Source organism: Panicum virgatum, chromosome 2K (assembly GCF_016808335.1).
Source record: "Panicum virgatum strain AP13 chromosome 2K, P.virgatum_v5, whole genome shotgun sequence".
NCBI lineage: Eukaryota > Viridiplantae > Streptophyta > Magnoliopsida > Poales > Poaceae > Panicum > Panicum virgatum.
In genome coordinates this window covers 7,908,887-7,930,861 of record NC_053137.1, presented here as the reverse complement: position 1 = coordinate 7,930,861, position 21,975 = coordinate 7,908,887, and the positions used below count along the sequence as shown (strand labels likewise).

General features: G+C 51.3%; 3 protein-coding genes across 5 annotated transcripts; 2 read left to right on the top strand and 1 right to left on the bottom strand.

Annotated features, from left to right (window-relative positions):
* The first annotated feature begins 9,813 nt into the window (after positions 1-9,813).
* On the top strand, positions 9,814-12,291 carry LOC120664641. The gene has a single exon (XM_039943926.1). The coding sequence runs from the start codon at positions 9,922-9,924 to the stop codon at positions 11,857-11,859; it is 1,938 nt and encodes a 645-aa protein (XP_039799860.1). The 5' UTR covers positions 9,814-9,921; the 3' UTR covers positions 11,860-12,291.
* Positions 12,292-15,116: 2,825 nt separating this feature from the next.
* On the top strand, positions 15,117-17,292 carry LOC120664651. Of its 3 annotated transcripts, XM_039943953.1 has the most exons (4): positions 15,119-15,385; positions 15,810-15,981; positions 16,762-16,861; positions 17,005-17,292. In XM_039943953.1, exons 1-4 carry the CDS (start codon positions 15,253-15,255, stop codon positions 17,023-17,025), a joined length of 426 nt encoding a protein of 141 aa, XP_039799887.1. In that variant the 5' UTR covers positions 15,119-15,252; the 3' UTR covers positions 17,026-17,292. The 3 variants fall into 3 exon arrangements, with proteins under 3 accessions (XP_039799872.1, XP_039799887.1, XP_039799879.1); XM_039943938.1 differs by lacking the exons at positions 16,762-16,861; positions 17,005-17,292 and adding an exon at positions 16,130-16,471 and having other exon boundaries at positions 15,117-15,385; XM_039943945.1 differs by lacking the exons at positions 16,762-16,861; positions 17,005-17,292 and adding an exon at positions 16,130-16,471 and having other exon boundaries at positions 15,121-15,373.
* A 974-nt stretch (positions 17,293-18,266) lies between these two features.
* On the bottom strand, positions 18,267-19,555 carry LOC120695019 (putative F-box protein At3g16210). Its single transcript, XM_039978346.1, has 2 exons — positions 18,709-19,555; positions 18,267-18,352 (listed from the first exon to the last, which is right to left on the bottom strand). The coding sequence occupies exons 1-2, from the start codon at positions 19,553-19,555 to the stop codon at positions 18,267-18,269; spliced, it is 933 nt and encodes a 310-aa protein (XP_039834280.1).
* Between the last annotated feature and the right edge of the window lie 2,420 nt (positions 19,556-21,975).

The following is a 21,975-nucleotide window of genomic DNA, read 5'->3' as shown; positions in this document are numbered from 1 at the left end:
GAATCAGTGGACGTACCCGTGACCGGGTGTGGCGGATGGGAACCAAGGATCCCACCGCCAGCATCCCGGTGAGTGGTTACGGCATGGGCGCATCTCCATATGTGGAGCTGAGTTCAAGTCGAACGGGTTGACCCACCGAGATGGTGGCTGTGGCGGAGCAGTCGCCGGACGTGCAATAGATGGCAACGTCGAGGTAGAAGGCGCCGACTCGATGTGGTCGATGCGGGACGCCGTGTGCTCCGCCTGGGTGAGCAACTTGTCCATTGTGGCGCTCGATGTCGACTTCCAAGCTTCAAGTGCCATGAGCTTGTCGAGCACCCGCGTCATGGCTGCGTCGAACCCGTTAAACTTCTTCGCGAGTTCATCCATGGCGGTCGTCATGGTCACCTCGAACTTGGTAGGCTTCTGCGGCGCCAAGTCGCAGGCAGCACGGAACAGGGCCGCGTTCCTTTTCTACCCTAAGCGGCACAACAGGGATGGGCGACGCCGCCAAAGCAGCTAATCGTCGCTATGCGGTGGCCGTGGCTGACGGACGCCAACAGCGGGGCGCGGACGCTGGAGTCGGAGGTGACCACGGCGGCGTGGATTGGAGCGGGGAATCACTCTAGGTGAGGAAGCGGGAAAAAATTTGGTGCAAACACACGGAGCCAGGCTCTGGATATCAATTGTCGTGTACCTGGGAAGAGGGGTAGGATCTAGGAGAGGAATGTGAGGAGGATTTCAGGAAGAACAAGGAGAACAGGAAGAACTCGAGAGCGGGGATTCGGTTACAGAGTTGTTCGATTACGACTTGAGTTCTCCGTTCACAACTGTTGCCTCTTTATACACCGTTACAAGCCTAAGACATATCTGGGCTGAAAGTAATCGGGCCTCATATGGGCCGAGATAACCAAAGCTAAGGTAGAACGAAGTCCAATTCACCCATGGGTCTTCAGTTTAAGCGCCAGGCCGCCAGCCTTTCCCGCCATCTCTGCTGCTTCTTCAGAGCCCACTTGGTCATGACATTGTCCCACACATTTAATGTACACTCCGAGTGTATACTACACATTTGACATTTGAGGTGCAAGTACGTAGGACAGCCTGGCGCTGGACAAAGTGCCGAATTTGTTGTTGTCGATGAAGGAAGTGGAGTGCCTCCTGCCTGGTGCTGGATGGGGTGTCTGGACCGTTGTTGATGAGTGAGCACTTCGTCCATGATGAGCACATCGTCATCCGTTGTCTTCAAGCTTGACCCCGTGATGGTAGTGTAATTCATCGATCGAGCTTGATGAGATAATGGTGACGAGAGCATCATCAACAACATTGAAGGCCGACAATCGACATGATATGAGCTGGGTGCCCATTGGCGAGGGCGACATGAGATGGTGGCGCTTCGCCGCTGCGACAAGGTGATCACCGAGTGGCTCTCGTTCCCGTTGCTGCCATTGCAAGTCTGCAAGACTGCAACCGTTGCTGGGTCCATCTCTGCATCGGAGGAAGCTGATTAGCACTGCAGATTACCAGATCCACGAAACATTCATCTAACCTAGCGACATTATATATTATAGACATTGCGGAAACGATAGAGAGATGGTGCCTTAGCCGAGACAATTTGTTGTTGTTGTTGTTGTTAATGAAGGAAGTGGAGTGCCTGAGGCTGGATGGGGTGTCTGGTCGGTTCGATGAGCAAGCACACCGTCCATGATGAGCACGTCGTCGTCAACGACACGGGGAGCGGACCCGTGGTGACCCCACACATGATTCGGTGTCGGCGAGTCCTCGAGATTAACCCTATTGCAATAATTTTTCACCATCGCAAAAAGGCTAAATTTCTAGTAGAGCTCATGTTAGAAAAATGGGCAATTTCAGACACATTTTAATTCTAAAATTAAACATATAATTCAGCAATATTTCCATGACTATAGTGAGTGAAGCATAGCATGTACACGTGTTCAGAATTAACACAAATTTAGAAAAAAATAGAAAGAAACATAAGAATTTCAGTTTGTACCCCGAGTCAGGACCAGTACTAGAGACACCGATTGCGCCGTTACGCGCATGTCTCGCCAATCCCCTTTTACCGGCTTCACAAGCGGTGTACACAAGGTTCCCATTTAAGTCGGTTGGGATCCCTCTCAAATACCCATATAGAATTAAGCACATGATTCTCTAATATTTATCAGTGGGCTTTTAATTCTTTTACTGCAAATGAATAAAATGGACGATTACCAGGGGGTGCCTCAGGGATCCCGCGCCGAGCTAGAACAAGTCACCAGGGAGATCTACCAGCAGCAGATGAAGCACAGGTTCTTTGTGATCTTCCACAATGGGAGCAATGAGGAAATCGACCTCGCCAGCTTGTGCGGCTTCACCCTCTCCGGGTACTCAACAAACAAGGTGTTGTGGACATTCCAAGGGAGGTTCAGGCTGAAACCCCGGGCGGAGATCGACACGGCCGTGAATAGCACAGGAACGACTGATACTTTTATCTCTGCATCATCAAGGTACGAGGGCCGAGTTCCACAAGCTCAGTTCTGGTCCTACCTTGTACAGAAAGAGGCTTCGGAAGTAGCTGAAACGTGCAAGATCAATACTGGCCCTAGCGGCGTCATTGTTCAGCCTGAGCAAGTGGCCGAGTGCTTTCTGTACTTGTTGGGGTTATGCTGTAGAGGCCGCCATTCGGTTGACTACGATTGGGCCACCCATGGCGCCAACTACTGGATTTGTGATGGCATCATACAACAGCTACAACAAGGACATGATGGAGAAGTTGGCGATGATGGATTGTGGAGAGCTGCTGATGCTCTACAACGTGAGGTGCCGTTGGATGCGTACTACCAACAGTATCTACCCTCCTCTCACTTGGCATGGTTCGTCGACAGCAAGCCATGTTGGATTTCACCAAATTATGGATTCCACGAGATGCCAGCGGGAGCAGCTATTCCCAAGGGAGACATGTTCTTCCAACACTGCTTCGACAAGCTTCGTGTTCTCAAGCTCTCACGGTGCACCTTCAGCATCCAATCACCTCCGTTCCTCTGCTGCCACAGCCTCAGGTTTCTATGGCTCGAGCAGTGCAAGGACACTGGGAACATCGACACGGACGGAGCAAGGATGGAGGAGGACATGCGCCGGTGCTTCCAGAGGTTGTGGGTGCTCGTCGTGCGCTACACAAACTGTGATCAGATCTTGTCGGCGCAGACATTGGATCTCATGACCCAGCTCAGGGAGCTGATTGTGATGGGAGTGCTAGATTGGGACCTGGGGCAGCTGCATAGACGGCTGCCTAACATCCGCAAGCTCCGAATAACAGACTCTCTTGTCAGCTGCAGTACTTGCTCGGAAAATGACTAGTTCTCGGAGATGAACAAGATGGAGCTTCTTGACTTCTCAAGAAACAGTGGCCATTCTCCCATGAAGACCTTATATGGGCCAAGGGCAATCAGCAACAGTACCTTATATGGATCTCATGGAGTCGAGCATATTTCCTTCAGTGGATGTTCTAAACTGAAGAGTCTATTCCTAAGTGGTGTGATGTGGAATCTCCGCACCCTAGACATCTCAGGCACCACAGTGAAAATACTAGATCTCACAACAACAACAATCCAGTACCTTAATGAGCTCTATCTACTTGGCTGCGAAAATCTCTGTGCAATCACGTGGCCGGCCGAAAGGTACTGTGCAATCACGTGGCCGGCCGAAAATCTCTGTGCCCGTTAACCATCGATGTTCATCTGTGTCTCACTTCTGAAAGGTAATTCATAGTCAGAAGGTCAGCATCGGCAGCATCCTGATCCCTACACTCACCGGCCGAACTGTCCACACTGGCCAAATTGCCCGCAACAGACACATGCGGATGATGGGCCGGGCTGCAAAAATTGAAGTTCGAAGCAGAATTGGCACAAGCGCAGAAAATTGAACAAAAAATCGATTGGCAAGAAAAACAAAAAGAAAATCATCTTTCAGAGGGTAAAGTGCACAATTGAGATACAACTATATATAGGAGTTCCTGGCACTGGATGGGGGTGTCAGGCCCATTGTGTATGAGTGATAGCACACCATCGTCCATGAGAAGCACGTCATCATCTTTCGCCGACAGTGAGCGAACATGGGAGGGTTGTAAAACAAAGTTTTGGGAAAGTAATTTTGAAAACAGAATTTTTTTTAAAAGATATTTTTCAAATAAGCTTGTATTAAAAAATAGCAGAGAACGCATCCACCCTGTGAATTTCCAAAAGGTTAACTATTTTAGCGGACCAACACCGGCCAAGTCATCACTTTTCAACAGCTATACTAAAACACATAATTAACATAAAAAATAAGTTTGATAATAAGATCTTACCATATGTACCCCACCATATAGACGCATATGTCACTTGATCGCCGTGATCCACGTGATCAAAATATTTCATTATTTTTTTCCTTAGTTGCTGTGCTTTGGGTCTCAAAAAAAAAAGTTGCTGTGCTTTGTCCCACTGGATTTTTTTCAAAATAATTCAATATAATGCAAATTCAGTGTGGCTAAGGATAATGGAAAGTGTAGAACTAACCCATACGTGGGGGGGCCATTGACATTCGTGGGCCTACATAGACACAAACCAGAGCTAACCCATAGGGCCCATGTTGATCTAAGAGTCTTAGACTAGTTTTTGGTCATTGAAGTTCTCTTTTTTTTTCAGTTACTTTCTTGGCATGCTAACGTTCCACAACAAATGTAGTTGTGTCATTTGTATTGTTGGGACCAAAAGGGCATTTCTGTGATGAAAGGGGGAGGAATCTTCCATCTTGCCACAAAGAAGCGTTGTTCTTTGTTACTCTCTCTTTGCCACTATTTTGAGGAGATTTGAAGACACTTTTTTCTGGACAGGTAAAAAAACCATTGCCTTTCCTTTGTACATTGCTCTCGCGGTCTGGCCAAAAGCAGTTTGTCAGGGAGCACCTGTTTGTATCCTCCATTATTACCACAATAACGCCTGCGGCAGAAGTGGATGAATGCTTTTATCGCTCATAGATTCGGCCCATACGTGTCTACTGTTTGATGTCCATACATGCTTGCTTTTTTCCTTTCTTCTTTGAAAGCAAACCATGTCTGAAAATTGATGTGTTTTTGTTTCTTTAATTTTAAAGGGGGATTTGTTTCTTTACTACTGCACCTACGTGTGATCTCTTCTCGATCTCCCTCTCTGATTTTGATTATTAGATGGAAATTCTCTTTGATTGCCAGAGAGGATCAAAGGAAGGAAGCAAGCATACCCTTGGAATCTTCCTCTCAAAATATACTGGGAATCACTCGCGAGCACGGAGCTAGCTGATGCATGCTGTGTCAACATACACCATTGAATCACTGACAGAAATGTAGCATTATATTCCAGTACATGAGTGCCTGCATTTTTCGTAAGATGAAGGCCGGTTATCTATCTGCTCGTGCTAAATGGATGTGCTTCTAGAGGGAGTCAGCTATCAGCACGAGAGATCATGCAGGAGCCACATGCATAGTTAGTGGTGGCCGCCTTCCATCTCATTCTCATTCTCAGGTCTGAATCACTCTTATCTGAACCCAGCAGAGCTGGGATATGCGGCCAAGTATGCAGCAAGGTGGCGTCCTGAATGTGCTACATCGAGAAGATTTGAGTCAAATGGAGAGGAGAAGAATCTGAGCCCAAATGCTCAGTCTTTGTATAGTGGAAGGCATGACTGGAAACGACCTATCTTATCCTTGGTGAAATAGCCATGCAATTATACTAGTTTGACTGTGGTACACGTCTACGAATGAAATAGACAGAGATGGTATTACTCCAGTGCACGTCTCAGTGACTATTATTGTAGGTAGGGCTTCAAGATTAGGTCTGTCTCCTTGTAAAGTGACTGGTATCTTGCTTATCCCACGGTCGCATTTTTTAAAAATTATTAGAACATTATTATTCACTTTGGAACATTTTTTTTCTTATGAAATTAGAACACTTCTTTTAGCATAATATTGTTGTCTTGAGCGCAACATTCACAAATCCATTTCGAGGAATAATTTCTTTTGTTTTAGTGGAACATTATTTTTCTTGAACGCAACATTCACAAATTAGATTGGAGGTGAACATTTTTTTCCTTCAGCGGAACATTTCTTTTACTTGGGGTGAACTTTTTCTCTTGAGCAGAACATTTACAAATCGACTGACAGATATGCAAAATATCAGTGTATGAACGATGGTGTGGATTATTGTAGAGGCAAGCACCATGGTTTAAATCTAAAAATCCACACTATCCTATTTCACAGTCGAAGAAGGGAAAAAAAAGGAAAGTGTGGACTACACCAACGGTCAGCAATCGCCATATATGCAAGTGCACGAGATAGGGAGACTTGCATTCACTCTTCTTGATGGTCGGAACACCAATACCAATGTGCTAAGATGGTCTACTTCCTCTGTCTACAAATAAATGTAATTATAGTAAAAATATTATCAGCACTTATGTCTCCAAATAAATTTATCATAATAATATATTCTATAACTAATCTAATATAATGGTATTTATTTTATATCATGAATGTTATTATTATTTATATAAATTTCGTCAAGGTTCAACGAAAAGCAAGAATTGTATTCTTTTGTGGACGGAGGGAGAAAAAAAAATAGGTCACTTATCCGATTGCTCATCACTTCTCTTTCTAAAACTCAGGTATCAGTTCCTACGATTATTGAAGGAGCACAGTAATGTCATGCTTTCTCTCTCTCACACACATGCAAGTGACCTATTTTTTTCCCTATAAAAAAATAGGTCACTTATCCGGCTCCTATAATTATATGTTCGCTTCAACCAGCCAACAGTATTTTTCTCTCACACTAAACCAGCACCAGGTATCAGCCAGTCAGTAGTATTTTTTTCTCACAACAAATCAGTACCGGCCACCAACCCAACCTAACTGAGTGACAGTACAAAAGAAAGGGAGCTAGCTAGTGTGGACTGCATCAAAGATCTGGTGCCCTTTTCTCCTCAAGTCAGCAAAGGCTCTGCAGGTGAGCAGCCCAAGTCCAACCAACAGCAAGAAGTGTGACAAGACTTTCTGGTCTTCCTAGCATCTAGATGGAGGAGATATTCATCATACCATACAGATACAGCAGTGCAGGACCGGAAGATCTGTGCCTCGGTAGTCTAAAGTTAGATGTTGCAGCTGCAATATAATACAGGGCAAAGACTTGCTGCGTCATGCTCATGCTTCAGTTCAGGGTATGTGTGCGCCACACACGTCGCAAAGGAATGTGCCTGCCATTATTTCTTGAGTTGGTTGAGCTACGGTCAAAAGGGTCACTACTAAAAAACCTCCAAATTCCTCTAGGATTCGCAAACTAACGCCGTGTTTAGTTGCAAAAATTTTAGGGTGTAAAATACTGTAGTACTTTCGTTTGTATTTGGTAATTATTGCCCCGTCATAGATTAATTAGGCTCATTAGATTCGTCTCATGATTTACAAGCAAACTATGCAATTAGTTTTTTATTTCGTGTAGATTTAATACTTCATGCATGCGTTGAAAAATTCGATGTGACGGGGAATCTTGTAAAGTTTTGGAATTTTGGATGCAACTAAACAGGGCCTAAAAACAAATAAAAGGCTAACTACCCACACCCTCATTCGATTGCGTAGAAAATTCATTCCAAATCCCTCTCAGCAGTGCACGCTAGTTGTCGGACGAGCTGGGCCCACCTGCCAGCCACCCGAGTCCTTCCCGTTCCACATCAGTAGCCAAGGGTACGCAGGGTCATCTATGGGAATGAGATCCTCTGTAGTTGAGTGACTGTTATGTGAGGTCCACGATTAACTGCCGAGGAACTAGTTCCCTCCTACGTGCCAACTAAGGGATTGTTTGGATTCCGAGTCTAAATTTTAGATTACGTCACATCAAAGAGAATTTTAATATTTAAAAATATTAAATAAATATTAATTATAAAACTAATTATAAAACCTCGGCGCTAAATTGCGAGACAAATCTAATAATATATATTAGTTTATAATTAGTGGATAGTTACTGTAGCATTACTATAGAATTTACTATAATAATGCTAAAAAGACTTATGTGCAAAAAGTATTATAAACAAATTTTATTCGATACTCTTAAATGAGAAAATTTATTTTAATGTGACAAAAACTAAAAAAAATCCCTAGAAACAAACAAGGCCCAACTACTCCCTCCACATTAAACATTGTAACAAGCACCCCTAGCGCTGGCCACGCTGGGATTGGAGTTGGAGGCGCCATGATGAACGACCACGCACCTACCTCAGCAAAGCAACAACGGAGATGATCAATTAACAAAACATGACCAGGACGTGACTAATAATAAACTAATCGCGTGTCTTGTTCGCGTCTCGTAATCGTCCAGCAGAGCCTAACCACGCGCGCCCGCGTCCGGGTCTCCCGGTTCACACGTCGCGCTCCGCGCCGGTGGCGCCGCCGCGCGTTCACACGGCCGCGACGCCGCACGCGGCGGTCGCCGGGGAGAGCTGCCGGAGCAGCGTCCGCACGCGCGCGCGTCGCTGTCCTTCTAGAAAGAATGGCCCCCGCGCGCGCCGCCGCCTGGGGCAGGGAAGTCGTGGCTCGGCGCTCGCGCGTCAAGCTTCTCGTCCTCGCCGTGGCCCCGCCGCGCGCGATCCGGATGTCCCGGCGGCAGATTGGTCGCACGACGTCCCGGCGACCAGAAGGAATTGAGCGAAGTGATCCAATGGGGTCCCAAATTTAATCGGCGGGTGACGTAATTGTCCGACAAATTTTTGTATTGTCCAGTATATTTCTCGATAATTCCAGATTAACATAATAAGCGAGTCTTTACTTAAGTACTACCTGCATTTCAAATTATAATTCATCTCGTTCCATTCAAAAATTTGTACAAAATATTATTATTATTATTCAGTTTGCTTTATTAAACAAGTTTCTGAAGAATAACTTAAATCTAATTATATTTACATAAATTTTTTTAAATAAAACGAGCGGTTAAATTTGAAGTAAAAATTAGACGGATCATAATTTGGATGTGAGGAAGTATCAGCTAATCCTCTCGGTTTCTCCGTCAGAGAGATGAGTCTTCGCCTGCCAATCCCGAGTCAAGCTCCCGTGCGCCGCCGCGCTGAGGATGCTGTGGCAGCTCCATCGCTTCGTCACGCGCAGCGCTGCCTGAGAGAAGTACTGTGTTTGGGTAGGGCTGGAAAAAATTTTGCGATTTTTTTTTATTTTTGACCACTAATTTAGAGTATTAAATAAAGTATAATTACAAAACCACCTGCAGAATCCCTGTTAAATTTGCGAGATCAATCTAATAAAATCTATGACCGCACAATTAGAGGATAGTTACTGTAGCATCACTGTAGCAAATCATGAATTAGTTACCGTCATTAGATTTGTCTCGAAAAATTACACACATCCATAAAATGGTTTCGCAAATAAACTTGGTTTAGTACTCCATGCGTGTATTTGTTTTTTTTTGAAAATTTTTTCGTGGTGTTAACCAAACGCGGCCAAACGTGGTGTTAGAGCAAGGATTACAGAAATCGCCGACTGCCGGCTGGGAGCACGTCGCATGCGGCGGACCCCACGAATCATCATTGCGCTGCAGTGAGACAACACATCCATTTCGCCGGCTCGAGCGAGCGAAATACCAAGCGCCCGCTCCACCTTTCTCACTCCTCCACATTGGATCCCAGCCCGTTCCGCGCCGCCCATAATACTTGCTCTTAACCACTCGCCTCAACCTCCCCGACACCAACGTGTCTGAAACGGACAGCAGCAGAGGACACAGTGTCACTCTATCCACACTGCTTTCCTTCCTTCTCCCTCGAGTTCGAGTCCAACCAGCTCGTTAAATCCAACACCATCCGCCCGCCTACCCAACCTCATCGCTCGCCCACACGCGCACACCACCCAACGGACACCAACCAGCAGCCAGCCAGCCTCTCAGCACCATGGTGTTCGACGCGGGCGCTGGGAGCTCGCCGGCGTCGCCCCTGGCGGCGGCGCCGTCAGGGAACCCGCTGCGCGTGATCCTGACGCGGGGCTTCGCGCGGCAGGTGCTGGCGGGGCGGTGGTTCACGGTGTTTGCGAGCCTGCTCATCATGGCGGCCTCCGGCGCGACCTACATCTTCGCCTCCTACTCCGGCGCGCTCAAGTCGGCGCTGGGCTACGACCAGCGCGCGCTCAACACCGTCTCCTTCGCCAAGGACCTCGGCGCCAACCTGGGCGTTCTCCCGGGCCTCATCAACGAGGTCGCCCCGCCCTGGGCCGTGCTCGCCGCCGGCGCCGCCATGAACCTCGCCGGCTACCTCATGCTCTACCTCGCCGTCTCCGGCCGCACCGCGCGCCCGCCGCTCGCGCTCCTCTGTCTCTACGTCTTCGCGGGGGCCAACTCGCAGGCCTTCGCCAACACCGGCGCGCTCGTCACCTGCGTCAAGAACTTCCCGGAGAGCCGCGGGGTGGTGATCGGGATCCTGAAAGGCTTCGTCGGCCTCAGCGGCGCCGTGTACACGCAGCTCTACCTCGCCTTCTACGGCGGCGACGACCCCGAGTCGCTGATCCTGCTCATCGCGTGGCTCCCCGCGGCGGTCTCCGTCGTGTTCGTGCACACCGTCCGGTATCTGCCGTACCCGCGCCGCCGCGGCGGGGAGGAGACGAGCACGAACCCCTTCTTCTGCTTCCTCTACCTCTCCATCGCGCTCGCCTGCTTCCTCCTCGTCATGATCGTCGTGCAGAGGCAGGTGCCCTTCTCGCGGGAGGCCTACGGCCTCGCCGCCACGCCGCTGCTCATCCTCCTCCTCATGCCCCTCGGCGTCGTCGTCAAGCAGGAGTACAAGATCCACCGCGAGAGGCAGCTCGACGACGCCCTCCGCGCTGCCGGCCCGCCACCCACCATCACCGTCGTCGCCGCCGCCGACGCAGCATCCAACGCCGTCCAGATGTCGTCATCATCATCCAAGAACAAAACAGAGCTGCAGCGGGAGCAACCGGTGGCGCCGCCCACGTCGAGGCCGACCCCGACACCATCCTCGCCGCCGCCGTCCTGCTTGGGGAGGTTCGGCGGGTGCGTGCGGACCATGTTCCGGCCGCCGGCGCGCGGCGAGGACCACTCGATCCTGCAGGCGGTGGTGAGCGTGGACATGCTGGTGCTCTTCGCGGCGGCCATGTGCGGCGTGGGCGGGACGCTGACGGCGATCGACAACATGGGCCAGATCGGGCAGTCCCTGGGGTACCCGTCCCGGAGCACCAACACCTTCGTCTCCCTCATCAGCATCTGGAACTACGCCGGCCGCGTGACCGCCGGCTACGCCTCGGAGGCCGTCCTGACCCGGCACCGCGTGCCCCGGCCGCTCCTCCTCACGCTCGTCCTCCTCCTCGCCTGCGCGGGGCACCTGCTCATCGCCTCCGGCGCGCCGCGCTCGCTCTACGCCGCCTCCGTCGTGGTCGGGTTCTGCTTCGGTGCGCAGTGGCCGCTGGTGTTCGCCGTCATCTCGGAGGTGTTCGGGCTCAAGCGCTACTCGACGCTGCACAACTTCGGCGGCATGGCGAGCCCCGTGGGGGCCTACCTGCTCAACGTCCGCGTGGCCGGGCGGCTCTACGACGCCGAGGCCGCGCGGCAGCGGGGCGCCGGCGGAGGAGGAGGAGGGGTGTGCCTGGGCGTGGAGTGCTTCCGGCGGTCGTTCCTGATCATCGCGGCGGCGACGGCGCTCGGCGCGGTGGTGTCGCTGGTGCTGGTGTGGCGGACGTGGGGGTTCTACAGGGGCGATATCTACGCGAGGTTCCGGGACGGCGGCGACGGCGCCGCCGCCGGCGACCGCCTGCCGGTGGGGCAGCCGCCGCGGCCGGAAGCGGAGGGGGAGGAGGCGGCGGCGGCGGCGGCTGTCAAGTAGCGAAAGGCCAGCTCGGATGTTTGACTCAGTCAAAGACGACGACGCGGCTGCCTGCTCCACCACTGGCGGGGTTTGACTGTTTGACTCTCTGGTCTCCGATTCCCACGGCGACGGCTGCTCGCGTGGGAGCTGGTAAGTACGACGGCTGCAGTGAGCAGGGACAGGTGGGGCCCCTGTGAGGATGGCAGGTGGGCCAGTGTAGAATTTTAACCGCGCCTAGTCCATCGCTCGTAAGGATGACAAGTGGGCCCTGTAGATACATATATAGTACACTTTATTATATAATAGTCGCACATTGGTACCAATAATATAAATTTTACTCAGATCTATATAAAACTATTAATTTTGTGCTCTTAATTTCGTGTAAAATCGTGTTTGTGACCACGCGAGGTATGAATTATCTAGGTTTTAGTTGGAATTCTGATTGATTCATTTAAGTTCTGATTCTGATTAGAATGCCGATTGATTTATTCAGATTTCAGTTGCCGGGCTGTGAAATTATTATTTGCTTTACAAATAAATAGAGATAATCTTTTTCACCCTCCTCTTGTCCCGTCCAATTCCCGCCGCGTCGGTGAGTGAAGTCCATGTCCTTTGCAGATTGGGAACGGATCGCGCGCCGTGCACCATGAGGGCCGGCCAGCCTACGGCTACAGTCGCTCAGGCTACGAACTCGGAGGTCGGAGCGGGGCAGGAGGGTAGGTAGGATGTAGGTAGGCGACCGACCTGGAGGCCCTTTCACCGCCGTACTAGCGGCTTTGAATGCGCCATGTGCGGCGGCATCGGGTCGAGGTCGTGGACAGCCTCCGCTCGTCCGTGGACCGTGGCTGCCTCCTCATCCGATCGAATAGAAAGAAAAAAAACGTTAACAGGCTGCCTTCAGGTTGCCTGGTTAATTACAGTGTTCTGCACGGCCGCGGCGTGGCCGCGAGATTCAGATGCAATCGTTGGAACCATGGTTCCTGTGGGGTTTGGGTTTCTGAACCCGGAAACGACTGTAAAGAGCACGCACAACTTCCTGGAAACGGACGGCGAGGCTGGGAAATGGAGACTCTGCATGTGGACCCTGAAAAACTGGGCAAGTGCTGCCAGTAGTGCAGATGTTTTCCGAAACACCATGACACGGCTGCAGTAGAAAGGCGGGACAAACAGTGCCAGGTACTCCCAATTCAACAAAGGATTTCCCAGGAAAAAAAAACGATGGTGCGTACCCAGCCGGTTCTGCTCCTAATCTCCCCGTCCCTGACGCTCAGAACCCGCTCCAGTGATGAACGCAGGACAGGACCATCCCCGGAAAGCAAACAGCAGGAGCTCCAGCAGAAAGTAACCTTCTGCGACCGTGCAAAACGGGTACGGTTTCATCTTCCATGCCTCACCCAACACCCAAATTTCTCATCCAGCAAGCAGATATACGATCAAACGGTGGGAGAGACGGGTAGAGAGCAAGAGTCATGCCGGCTCGATCTCGGTCGTCGGTCGAAGCAGCAAAGACACTTCTGAACCTGTGATGGCGTCGTCACCGACACAGCTCCAGGAGCCGAAACTGCAGGCAGTATAGAGGCAGCTCAGCTTGGGAGCTTCACGATCCGGATTCCGGAATCACAGAATGTCCAGTTACTGCCCTTAGGATCCTGATGCCGGGGGTCCACATTGAAAACTGGCGCCGCCAGGCAATGCTTCTACAGAAAATGACTGACAACTGCCAAGCCAATATGTTTGCCAAGCCATAAGAGCAAGTATTAAGGAAGGCGTGAAGCCGGTGAAATCCGACGTGGGAGAGAGAAATCAGGAGAGAGAAAGGAACGAGGGTTTCGCGAGACGCCGAGCGGAAGCAGGTGCGGAGGTCTCTTATTGGCTGTACTGCTTGCTTGCTCGCCGCTTATTGGGTGCTGGCGCATGCACCGCTCGCTACCGCAGCATTAAATGCTGGCCACGCCGGCTTCTTTTCGCCCGCCGCCGCCGCAACCATAACCTTGGCTCTAATTGGATATGCAGGGAGCAGAATCATTTTTGTTCTTTGAAAAGGAAAGGCAATTAAGGCATTAGACAAGCTAAGCGTGCATGTTCAATCCCAAAAATTGGCAAGTGGAGCTGCGCAGATGTTCATAGAAATGTTAAACAGCATCACATTACAGTACAAAGCGAGTCAGGATAAGCAGTAGTTTATCCACTTACAAAGCCAGACGCTTCTTATGATCTTATCCATGCTAACTGGAAAGTGTGGAGATGAACACTGGAATGCTTATGGTTCCATGCCGTCTCTAAAGCGGCAGCTCTCATTCCATCATCGAATGAGCAAAAGCACAATTAAAAGCAATAATCTAGATTGAAATATCCAACCTTCTCAACAACAGATAGAAGTAAATTGCAAACATTTATCATGGAATACTAAGGATCGAGTCAAGAAGACAGATGAGGGGTGGGGGGAAAACAGGTAGATTGGAGGAAAAATTGTCCACAACCTGTGAATGACATGTTATGGAATACATGACTATTGAGGCTACTGAACTTTTAACTGTGCCATGCATTGTTGGCAAACTATCTGAAGCCACATTATTTTATTACTTCAGCATAAACATGAATGACTACAAAAAATGTGTCCAGTATATAAGGTGATTGCAATTTGGGAAACACCACAGATATCATTTGAAACATATGACTTGAATGCAAGAAGTCAGGAAACTTTGGAAACTACATTGGATTTTATTCCTCATTTTCCTCTCTTTTTTGGTTACACGAACCCTTATTGAGGTAATTGCATATGTAAAACTAGCTTACAAGCATGTCTCAGTCTCAACTGGCTACCTTGTAATAGCACAGGTGGTTTAGTATTGATTGGTCAAAAGGTACAAGAAACAGAGAACAAAAGGAGTAACACAAGATGACAGCTATATAATTCACACTACTGGAAAACGAGCCAAAGGTCCAGGCCAAACGTACCAGCTTATATTATAACCGGTACTAATACTAGACATTGGTACCGGTTGCAACAACAGCTGGTACTCTTGGCCTGCGCCAAGCGCCGGAAAATTGCGCCGCATCAGAAACTTGTACCAATTGAATATCAAAGACACCGGTTAAAATCATGAGCCGGTTCCGATTGGCCCATACATTAATGACACCGGGTAATGGCACGACCCGATGCCTTTGGAGCAGACATCGGTACCGGGTCATACCACAACCCGGGGCCAATGAAGGTGACAAGCCTTAGGTACCGGTTCAAACAACCACCCGGTACCAATCAACTCACGATATTTTAAAGGAAAAGCTACCGCTCACTCGAGTGTTTTGTCAGTCTGTGTCACTCGAATTTATGTCCGTTCGATTTGTTTATGGCTTTCGATCTGATTAATCCCCCGACGCCTTGTGTTTTTGTTTTCTTCTGCTGCTTACATGTGGGCCCACCTTGTTGCAGTCACATTTGTATTTCGGGAGCCGCACCCTTTACCTTTCCCCTCCCGCGGATTCATTTCGTCGCGTCCTCCATTTTTTTATCTCGGGCGGAGCTCTCCAGGTGCGGCGATTCGTAGGATCTCGATCCGATCTCTTCTCGTCGCTTCTATTTGACCAGTTTATTTCGTTCGATTTGTTTGTCAGTTTATTTGTTCAGTTTGATTCAGCCGTTTTCACCTTTGTCTCCATCATTCTTGGATCTGAGGAGGACTTGTTCTCCAAATTTCTCGCCTCCGAGATCTATGGATTTAGGTCAGTTTTTTCATTGATTTGAGGCCAGATTTGTGCCTCCTTGAATTGATTTTGGGCATATGCGCCGCCACCCCCTTCTTCTCCATGGTGTTTTGTCTCTGCTGCCGCAGAGTCTTCCCCCCTCCATCCCTCTGTCCCCCTTTCTATTTGGCTCTCTCTCAAAGTTTTTTTTGCCGCAGCACGCACTGCTTGCTAGCTGCCTCCCTCCCTCTCTCTCTCTCTCACTCTCTCTCTCTCTCTCTCAGGTACTGGCAGTGGTACTGGCAAGGAGAAGGCGTGGATCAGCGGCGCCGGGAGGTCGTCGTCATTGTCGGGGAGGAAGAAGGTGAGCAGGCCGTGGTTCGCGTTCCAGACGCGGAGCGCCAACGACATCCTGGACGACGGCTACCGGTGGAGGAAGTACAACGCCCACCCCAGGTTCGTCGTTCGGTTTCTCGATCCATCTCTTAATTACTACTTAGTTTCGCATCACTCGTTTTCATCCGAAGCGCGGGGACTAATGGGGTCGCAGTACTTGCTTGCTCTCCTCTCTCTCGTGCAACACTAATTGATTTGTGGCTGCAAGGGGCACCGGCCGTTGCCGTGAAGCGCGGGGACTGCTGGGCGCGCGAGTAGCTGCCCGCTTACCGCCGCTGGTGGAGCGCGCGGGACACCGACGGCCGCCGTGGGAGCCGTGGAGCGCGTGGGCCGCCGCCGAGGAGCACGGGAGCCAGCCCGTCGGAGCCGGCCATGGTGATTTTTTCTTTTTTTTCTTAGTTTTCAGATGCATGTGGGATTGTATAGCTTGTATCTATCTTGTGATTGATTCTTTGAATGATTTGTGGGATCTATGGATTTTGCATCAATCAATTCATATACTTTCATTGATTCTTCGAATGATTTGGCATTACTGGTGAGCGATGCGAGCGAGGGGAACGAGAGGGGATGGGAGGGAACGGGCTTATTTTTTTGTTTGCCGAAAATGCTTTGGTACCGGTTGGTCTTTCCAACCGGTACCAATGGATGCCTAAGGCACCGGGTGAAAAACCCGGTGTCCTAGACTGAGGCAATGATCTCGGTTTGGGGGTACCGGTTGTAAAACCAGTGCCTAAGCTCCTCTTCAACCGGTTCTGAAGGCTCGTTTTCTAGTAGTGTCAATACCATATATTGGAAAATTTTGTCAGCAAAACTAGACATATCATGTAATCAAGTTGGCAGCTTTTTGAGGTTAGCACAGTGGAATTCCCAGATAGCATTAAGAAAGACTAAAAAGAAGATACCAGCATTGAAGATGATTGCAATTCTGGGAACACCACAGGTACATTGGAGACATTACTTGAATGCAAAACATCTAAGTTGGATAACTGCATCCATTGGGATAGCTAGCATATGTAAATCTAGCTTACATTCATGTCTCAACTCTATTGGCTAGCTGCCCAGCTTGCAGTGTTTTCCTTGCAGGAGTCCACATTAATTGGATAAAAAACCGTGGTTGAGCATAGCTGTGGCCAAAAGGAGCCATGGTGCCCCATTCCCCAAACAAAACAAGTGAACAACCTGGTGTATTAGCTCATTCACATAAATGCTCAAACAGCCATTTCATAAGCAAATACATAAGCTTGTTCATGCTAGAACGACCACATGAGCTCAACAGCTGCCAGCTATATTACTCGGATACTGGTACGGGTATCGGATACGCGGATACGCACTTCCTAAAAAAACACCGATACGGGGATACGGCTAGAATAATTTAATATTAATAATTTTTACATAAAATATCACACTCATTAGTCATGAGAGTAGCATTTACATGAAACTAGTAGTATTGCAGTAGCTAGAGTCCTACTCAACCGGAGAGAATAAGTGCATCTGGACTCTCTGGAGAATCACCTGTCCCCACATCATCACTTGAAGCAGAGCCACACTGAAGACAGAAGAAGTTCCCATAAAAAAAGAAGACAGAAGAAGTAAAATCAATAAAGAAGTAACCCTACCTCCTCTACTCCTCCGCCTCCCCTTTCTCCTCCACTGCGCCGGCGCAAGAAGCGCCCGCCCCTCCTCCGCCTGCTCCTCTCCGCCCGCCCCTCCTCCGCCAGCCCTCCCCGCCAGCCCCTCTCCGCCTTGCAAGGCCGGCCGCGGCGGGAGCGCGCGCACGCGAGGCCGCCGCCGCTCCTTGCCTCTTCCCCTCATGTAGCTCGCGGCCTCCGCCGCCCCCGCCCCTGGAGCTCGCGGATCCCGCGCTCGCCACCGCCCCCTGGAGCTCGCGGCCGCCGGCCCTGGAGTACGGGAGGGAGCAGGCGGAGCGAATCTGGGCACGCCTCCACCTCGCGGGTCCCTCTCCTCGACGCATCCCCTCGTGGGGACCGCGCACGCCTTCGCCGTGAGCTCGGCGGCGTCGAGCTCGCCGACCTCGAGCTCCGCCGCGCCGAGCTCGGGCGGATCTGGCCGGGGTGGGGCGCACGGGCCGTGGAGGCCCTCCTTCCTCAGTTCCTCCTTCTCTCCGCCGCGAGCTCCACCCTCTCGAATACGTGTCGGATACCCGTATCTGAGCCAATACGTATCCATATTTTTGGGATACGGCTGAAAACGTATCCGAGGCGTATCCAAGGCGTATCCGTATCCGATACGTGTCGGATACGGATACGCCACTTCCCAGGCGTATCCACGTAACAGAGGCTGCCAGGGTTTGCTTTGCCGGCCACTGTGCTCGGCGCCCTGAGCAATCACCGGCTTCCACACTTGCCAACCCTGGCCACGTCCTTGGTGCTTGCCTCGCCGCACCCCATTAGTTTCTCTTCATGCTCAGACACTGATAAGAAATCCAAGAAACAGGGAACATAAGGAGTAAACCATAGAGCGCTTTGATTAGGTGTGCTAACAGCACGCAATTCCTTGCTATCCAGGCCATACGACATCAGCTGCCGCTTCAGAAAAATGAACACCAAATTGCTGTCTGGATGAATGGCAACCACTCGACAGTCACAATTAACTCCGTAAACGTAAGGCCTGATCCCGAATAGATGCATCCGGCTCACACTGTGCTTAAGTACCCATTTCTGTGCATCACAATCATCAAGAACCCAGATTGACACTAGATCACAATCACCATCAAAGTCAGTTATATGAACACGACTGGACAGTTCAGAGGGGATATCACTCGCCCACTGTTCTTCATTGATGCAATGCAGGCGCCCTTGGGATTGACCAATGAAAATTGAACGGTGGCGAACACTTGCCTACCCACCGAAGGTGGCGCTGAGATGATCCTTCGTGTCTTCCCTTCCACATCCACCTCAGCAATCTGATCATCACTCAACATCAAATACAGCATGCCATTAAAAAGGGTAGCATGAGAGTCAACGCCACTGATCTGAGGAACCCACTTTTTCAATTGTCCTCGTTGTTTTACTTCTTCAGCCCAGTCAATCTGGGTGTGACTCCACAATCCTGTTTTTGAGGAGTAGGAGTGCACTGTGCACACATTCCCCTCCTCACAGAAGATGACCAACTGGAAGTGCGAGGAGACAGCCGGGTCAAAGACCAAAAAGGTGTGCCTCAATCGACAATGCTTATCCATCGGAGTGTGTTCACAGGGCACAGCCGCCCATTGCTCTGTGGCAGGGTTGAACACGATATGGCCGAGGTCGTGAAGACTGGTGTGGTGCTTAAAGAGGAGGAGCCCATTGCAGGACCCCCTGAGCCAGATCTTGTGAATGCCAGGCAGCTTCTTCAGGAAGGGAAGAGAAGTGTCGACGGGCGGCGGGGATCCCCCAAACAGATTGATGAAAGGTCTTCCATACTGCATGAAAGATTCCCCCGGGTAGGATGGGAAAAACCCTTGTAGGGTTTGGGGCAGCTTCTTGCGGTGGAGGGGGTCGGCGATGAGGTCGCGCCAGCCTTTGGAGACGCACTTGGATCGGTGGAGATCCTTGACGAGGACGCGCGAGAGGATCTCCACGAGGGGGTCGTCGGGGAGGCCAGCCACTGCGCCGCTCTTCTTCGGGCGCTCCATGCCGCTGCCAACGGAGAGGCGAAACAGAGCGGGTGAGGGCCGTGAGGCGATGAACGCGCGAGCACCGCGAGAGTCGGGAGGGGTGGGGCGGGGGGTACCTGCCGCCGGAGACGGTGGGGTCGCCGGACTTTTGGTGCGGCGGTGAGTGGAACTAGGGAGCTACCAGAAGAGGGATTTTTTTTTGGTGGAAGAAGAGAGATTTTTGGTTTGGGAAAATTAGTCTCGTAGCACTGAAAGATTGCGACTTCCGTAAAATACCACCGAAAAGCGTGAACCTCCGAAAAATACCACTCAATGCTGCAAACGTTACTGAAAATAGCATTCCGTCACGTTTTCCACTTCTTCTCCGTCACGAGCGTCTTCTTCCTGCGTTCCTTTCCCTGGCACTCCTCTTTCCCGCACCAAGATCCCGTGCAGTCTCCCTCCCTCCCCTCGCCCTGGCCACCACCATGTCCCTCCGCTCCCTCGCCATGGCCATGGCCAACACCGCGCTCCTGCTGGCGACAAGCTCCGCTCCACCGTCTCCCTCCCTCTACTCTCCTCCTCCACCCGCGCCGCTCAGTGGGCTCCAACTCCTCCGGCGCCGCCGCGGCCACTCCGCGGCCGCTCCCGCGCTCCACCAGCGGGCCGGCCGCGCCCACAGCCTCTGCCGCCAGCTGCCCGCGCACCACCGGCCGAGCACGAGCAGCACGACGTCGGCGTCCACCACGCTGTCGCGCCCCTTCATCGCAACGCCGGCGGCGCGGCCGTCCCGCACCACCACACGCTCCACCTCGCCGATGACGACCTTGGCGCCGGACCCAACGAGGACGGCCGTGGTGAAGAGGCTCGGGTGGACCTGCGCGGTGTACCTGCCGCGGACGCCAATGGGTCGACATCGGTGCCAGACGCAGCGAGGACGGTCTTGGTGAAGAGGCCCGGGTGGACCTGCGAGCGCCGCCGGAGGCGGTGGGGAAGGTGGCGACTGCAGCGTTATTGATGGTGGACCCGGCCACGACGGCGCCGAGGACGAGGAGGCACCCGCCGGTGGCGAGCAGGAGGCTCCGAAGGTCGTGCCGAAGCGCCCGGATGAGGTCCCAGTATGCGGCGGTTTCTGGGCCAGTGCGATTGATGGCGTCCGTGTTGAGCAGCGCGGCGACGGCAAGTAGCTGCACGGCGAGGGCGTTGCCGGGGAGCAACGCCGCGGCGAGCGCGGCTGTGAGGGCGAGGAGCGGCACAAAGGGGCTGGAGGACGGGCTCGGAGCTGGACGCGTCCGCCGTCCAGGGAGCTCGAGGAGGAACATGCTGCCGGCGCGGCCACGGCGGCAGGCTGGGGAAGCGGTGCCGGAGTTGCAGCCTTGGGCTAGGCCGCCACGTCGATGGGTGGTTGCCATGTGGTGAAGATGAGGCTGTCGAGGTCGGAGTCAGCGAACGGCGGTTCCCCTATACGGCAGTGCGGCAGCCGGGATCTAGCCGTGCGGAGGCGCCGGGCCGGAGCATCGGCGGCGCCTGGCGCGGCGGGAGCTGCATCAGCGGCAGTGCTAGGTGATGGTGCCTCTGCTGCTGCTGTTTCACCTGCTGCTCGATGGCCATGAGATTGCCACTGTCCGCACACATGTACGCCATGGCGTCCCTACGCAGAACAGGCATGGTGAGGACGGCAAGGAGAAGGGAGTGCAGTTCACGACATTAAAGCGCAGCGCGACAGAATGCTATATCAAGGGAACGTTCACTACTACAAAAACGTTGATTTGTCCCGATTGGGAAACCCCTGTTGTCCCAGTTTCCCAACCGGGAACGCCAGTTCGGGACAAAAGGGGGTGCCCTTTTGTCCCGGGTCTGGCAACCGGGACAAAAGAAGACCTTTTGTCCCGGTTGGTAACACCAACGGGGACAAAAGGTGCTGCCAGCGCCCACGTGGCTGGCGCACCCTTTTGTCCCGGTTGGTGTTACCAACCAGGACAAAAGGTCCCTTTTTTTCATGTTTTTCTTTTCTCAATTCTTTTTCTATCATAGTAGAATTCGCCTTTTGGATCGAGGACTTGCTCAACAATAAATCCCGAGAATTGTTCTTGAATCGCCATAATCTTTTCCTCCGGTATGAGTTTATCGCGCATCTCCTCGACCTATGGAAAAAAGGGGATAATTAATTTCGACTAATTAAAATACGAGTTCAAATATTAACAAGTTTTTTACTTACTTCCTCCTCCCAATCTGTTCAGCCCATTGGAGGACCTACCAGACCATGGATGTTCTCGCATACATAGTATGCACACAATACAGTGCCTTGTTTCTGCCTCATACACTTTAAGAGAGAAGAAATTATCAGGTATTTACATGAATATATAATAAAACTAATGAATCGTGCAACGAATCATCCAAGTGCGTACCGCAAAATCTGTCTTGATCTTTAATTCCTTGTCAAATTTGCTTGGATGATT

Excerpts from the sequence above, each read along its gene's own strand:
- LOC120664641 (XM_039943926.1), top strand. The coding sequence starts at position 9,922 with ATGGTGTTCGACGCGGGCGCTGGGAGCTCGCCGGCGTCGCCCCTGGCG.
- LOC120664651 (XM_039943938.1), top strand. The coding sequence starts at position 15,253 with ATGTGGGCCCACCTTGTTGCAGTCACATTTGTATTTCGGGAGCCGCAC. Across the intron at positions 15,386-15,809 it reads CTCTCCAGGTGCGGCGATTC|GTACTGGCAGTGGTACTGGC; the intron begins GTAGGATCTCGA and ends TCTCTCTCTCAG. Across the intron at positions 15,982-16,129 it reads AAGTACAACGCCCACCCCAG|GGGCACCGGCCGTTGCCGTG; the intron begins GTTCGTCGTTCG and ends TGTGGCTGCAAG.
- LOC120695019 (XM_039978346.1), bottom strand. The coding sequence starts at position 19,555 with ATGGAGCGCCCGAAGAAGAGCGGCGCAGTGGCTGGCCTCCCCGACGAC. Across the intron at positions 18,353-18,708 it reads CATTGCATCAATGAAGAACA|TGTCTGAGCATGAAGAGAAA; the intron begins GTGGGCGAGTGA and ends ATTTCTTATCAG.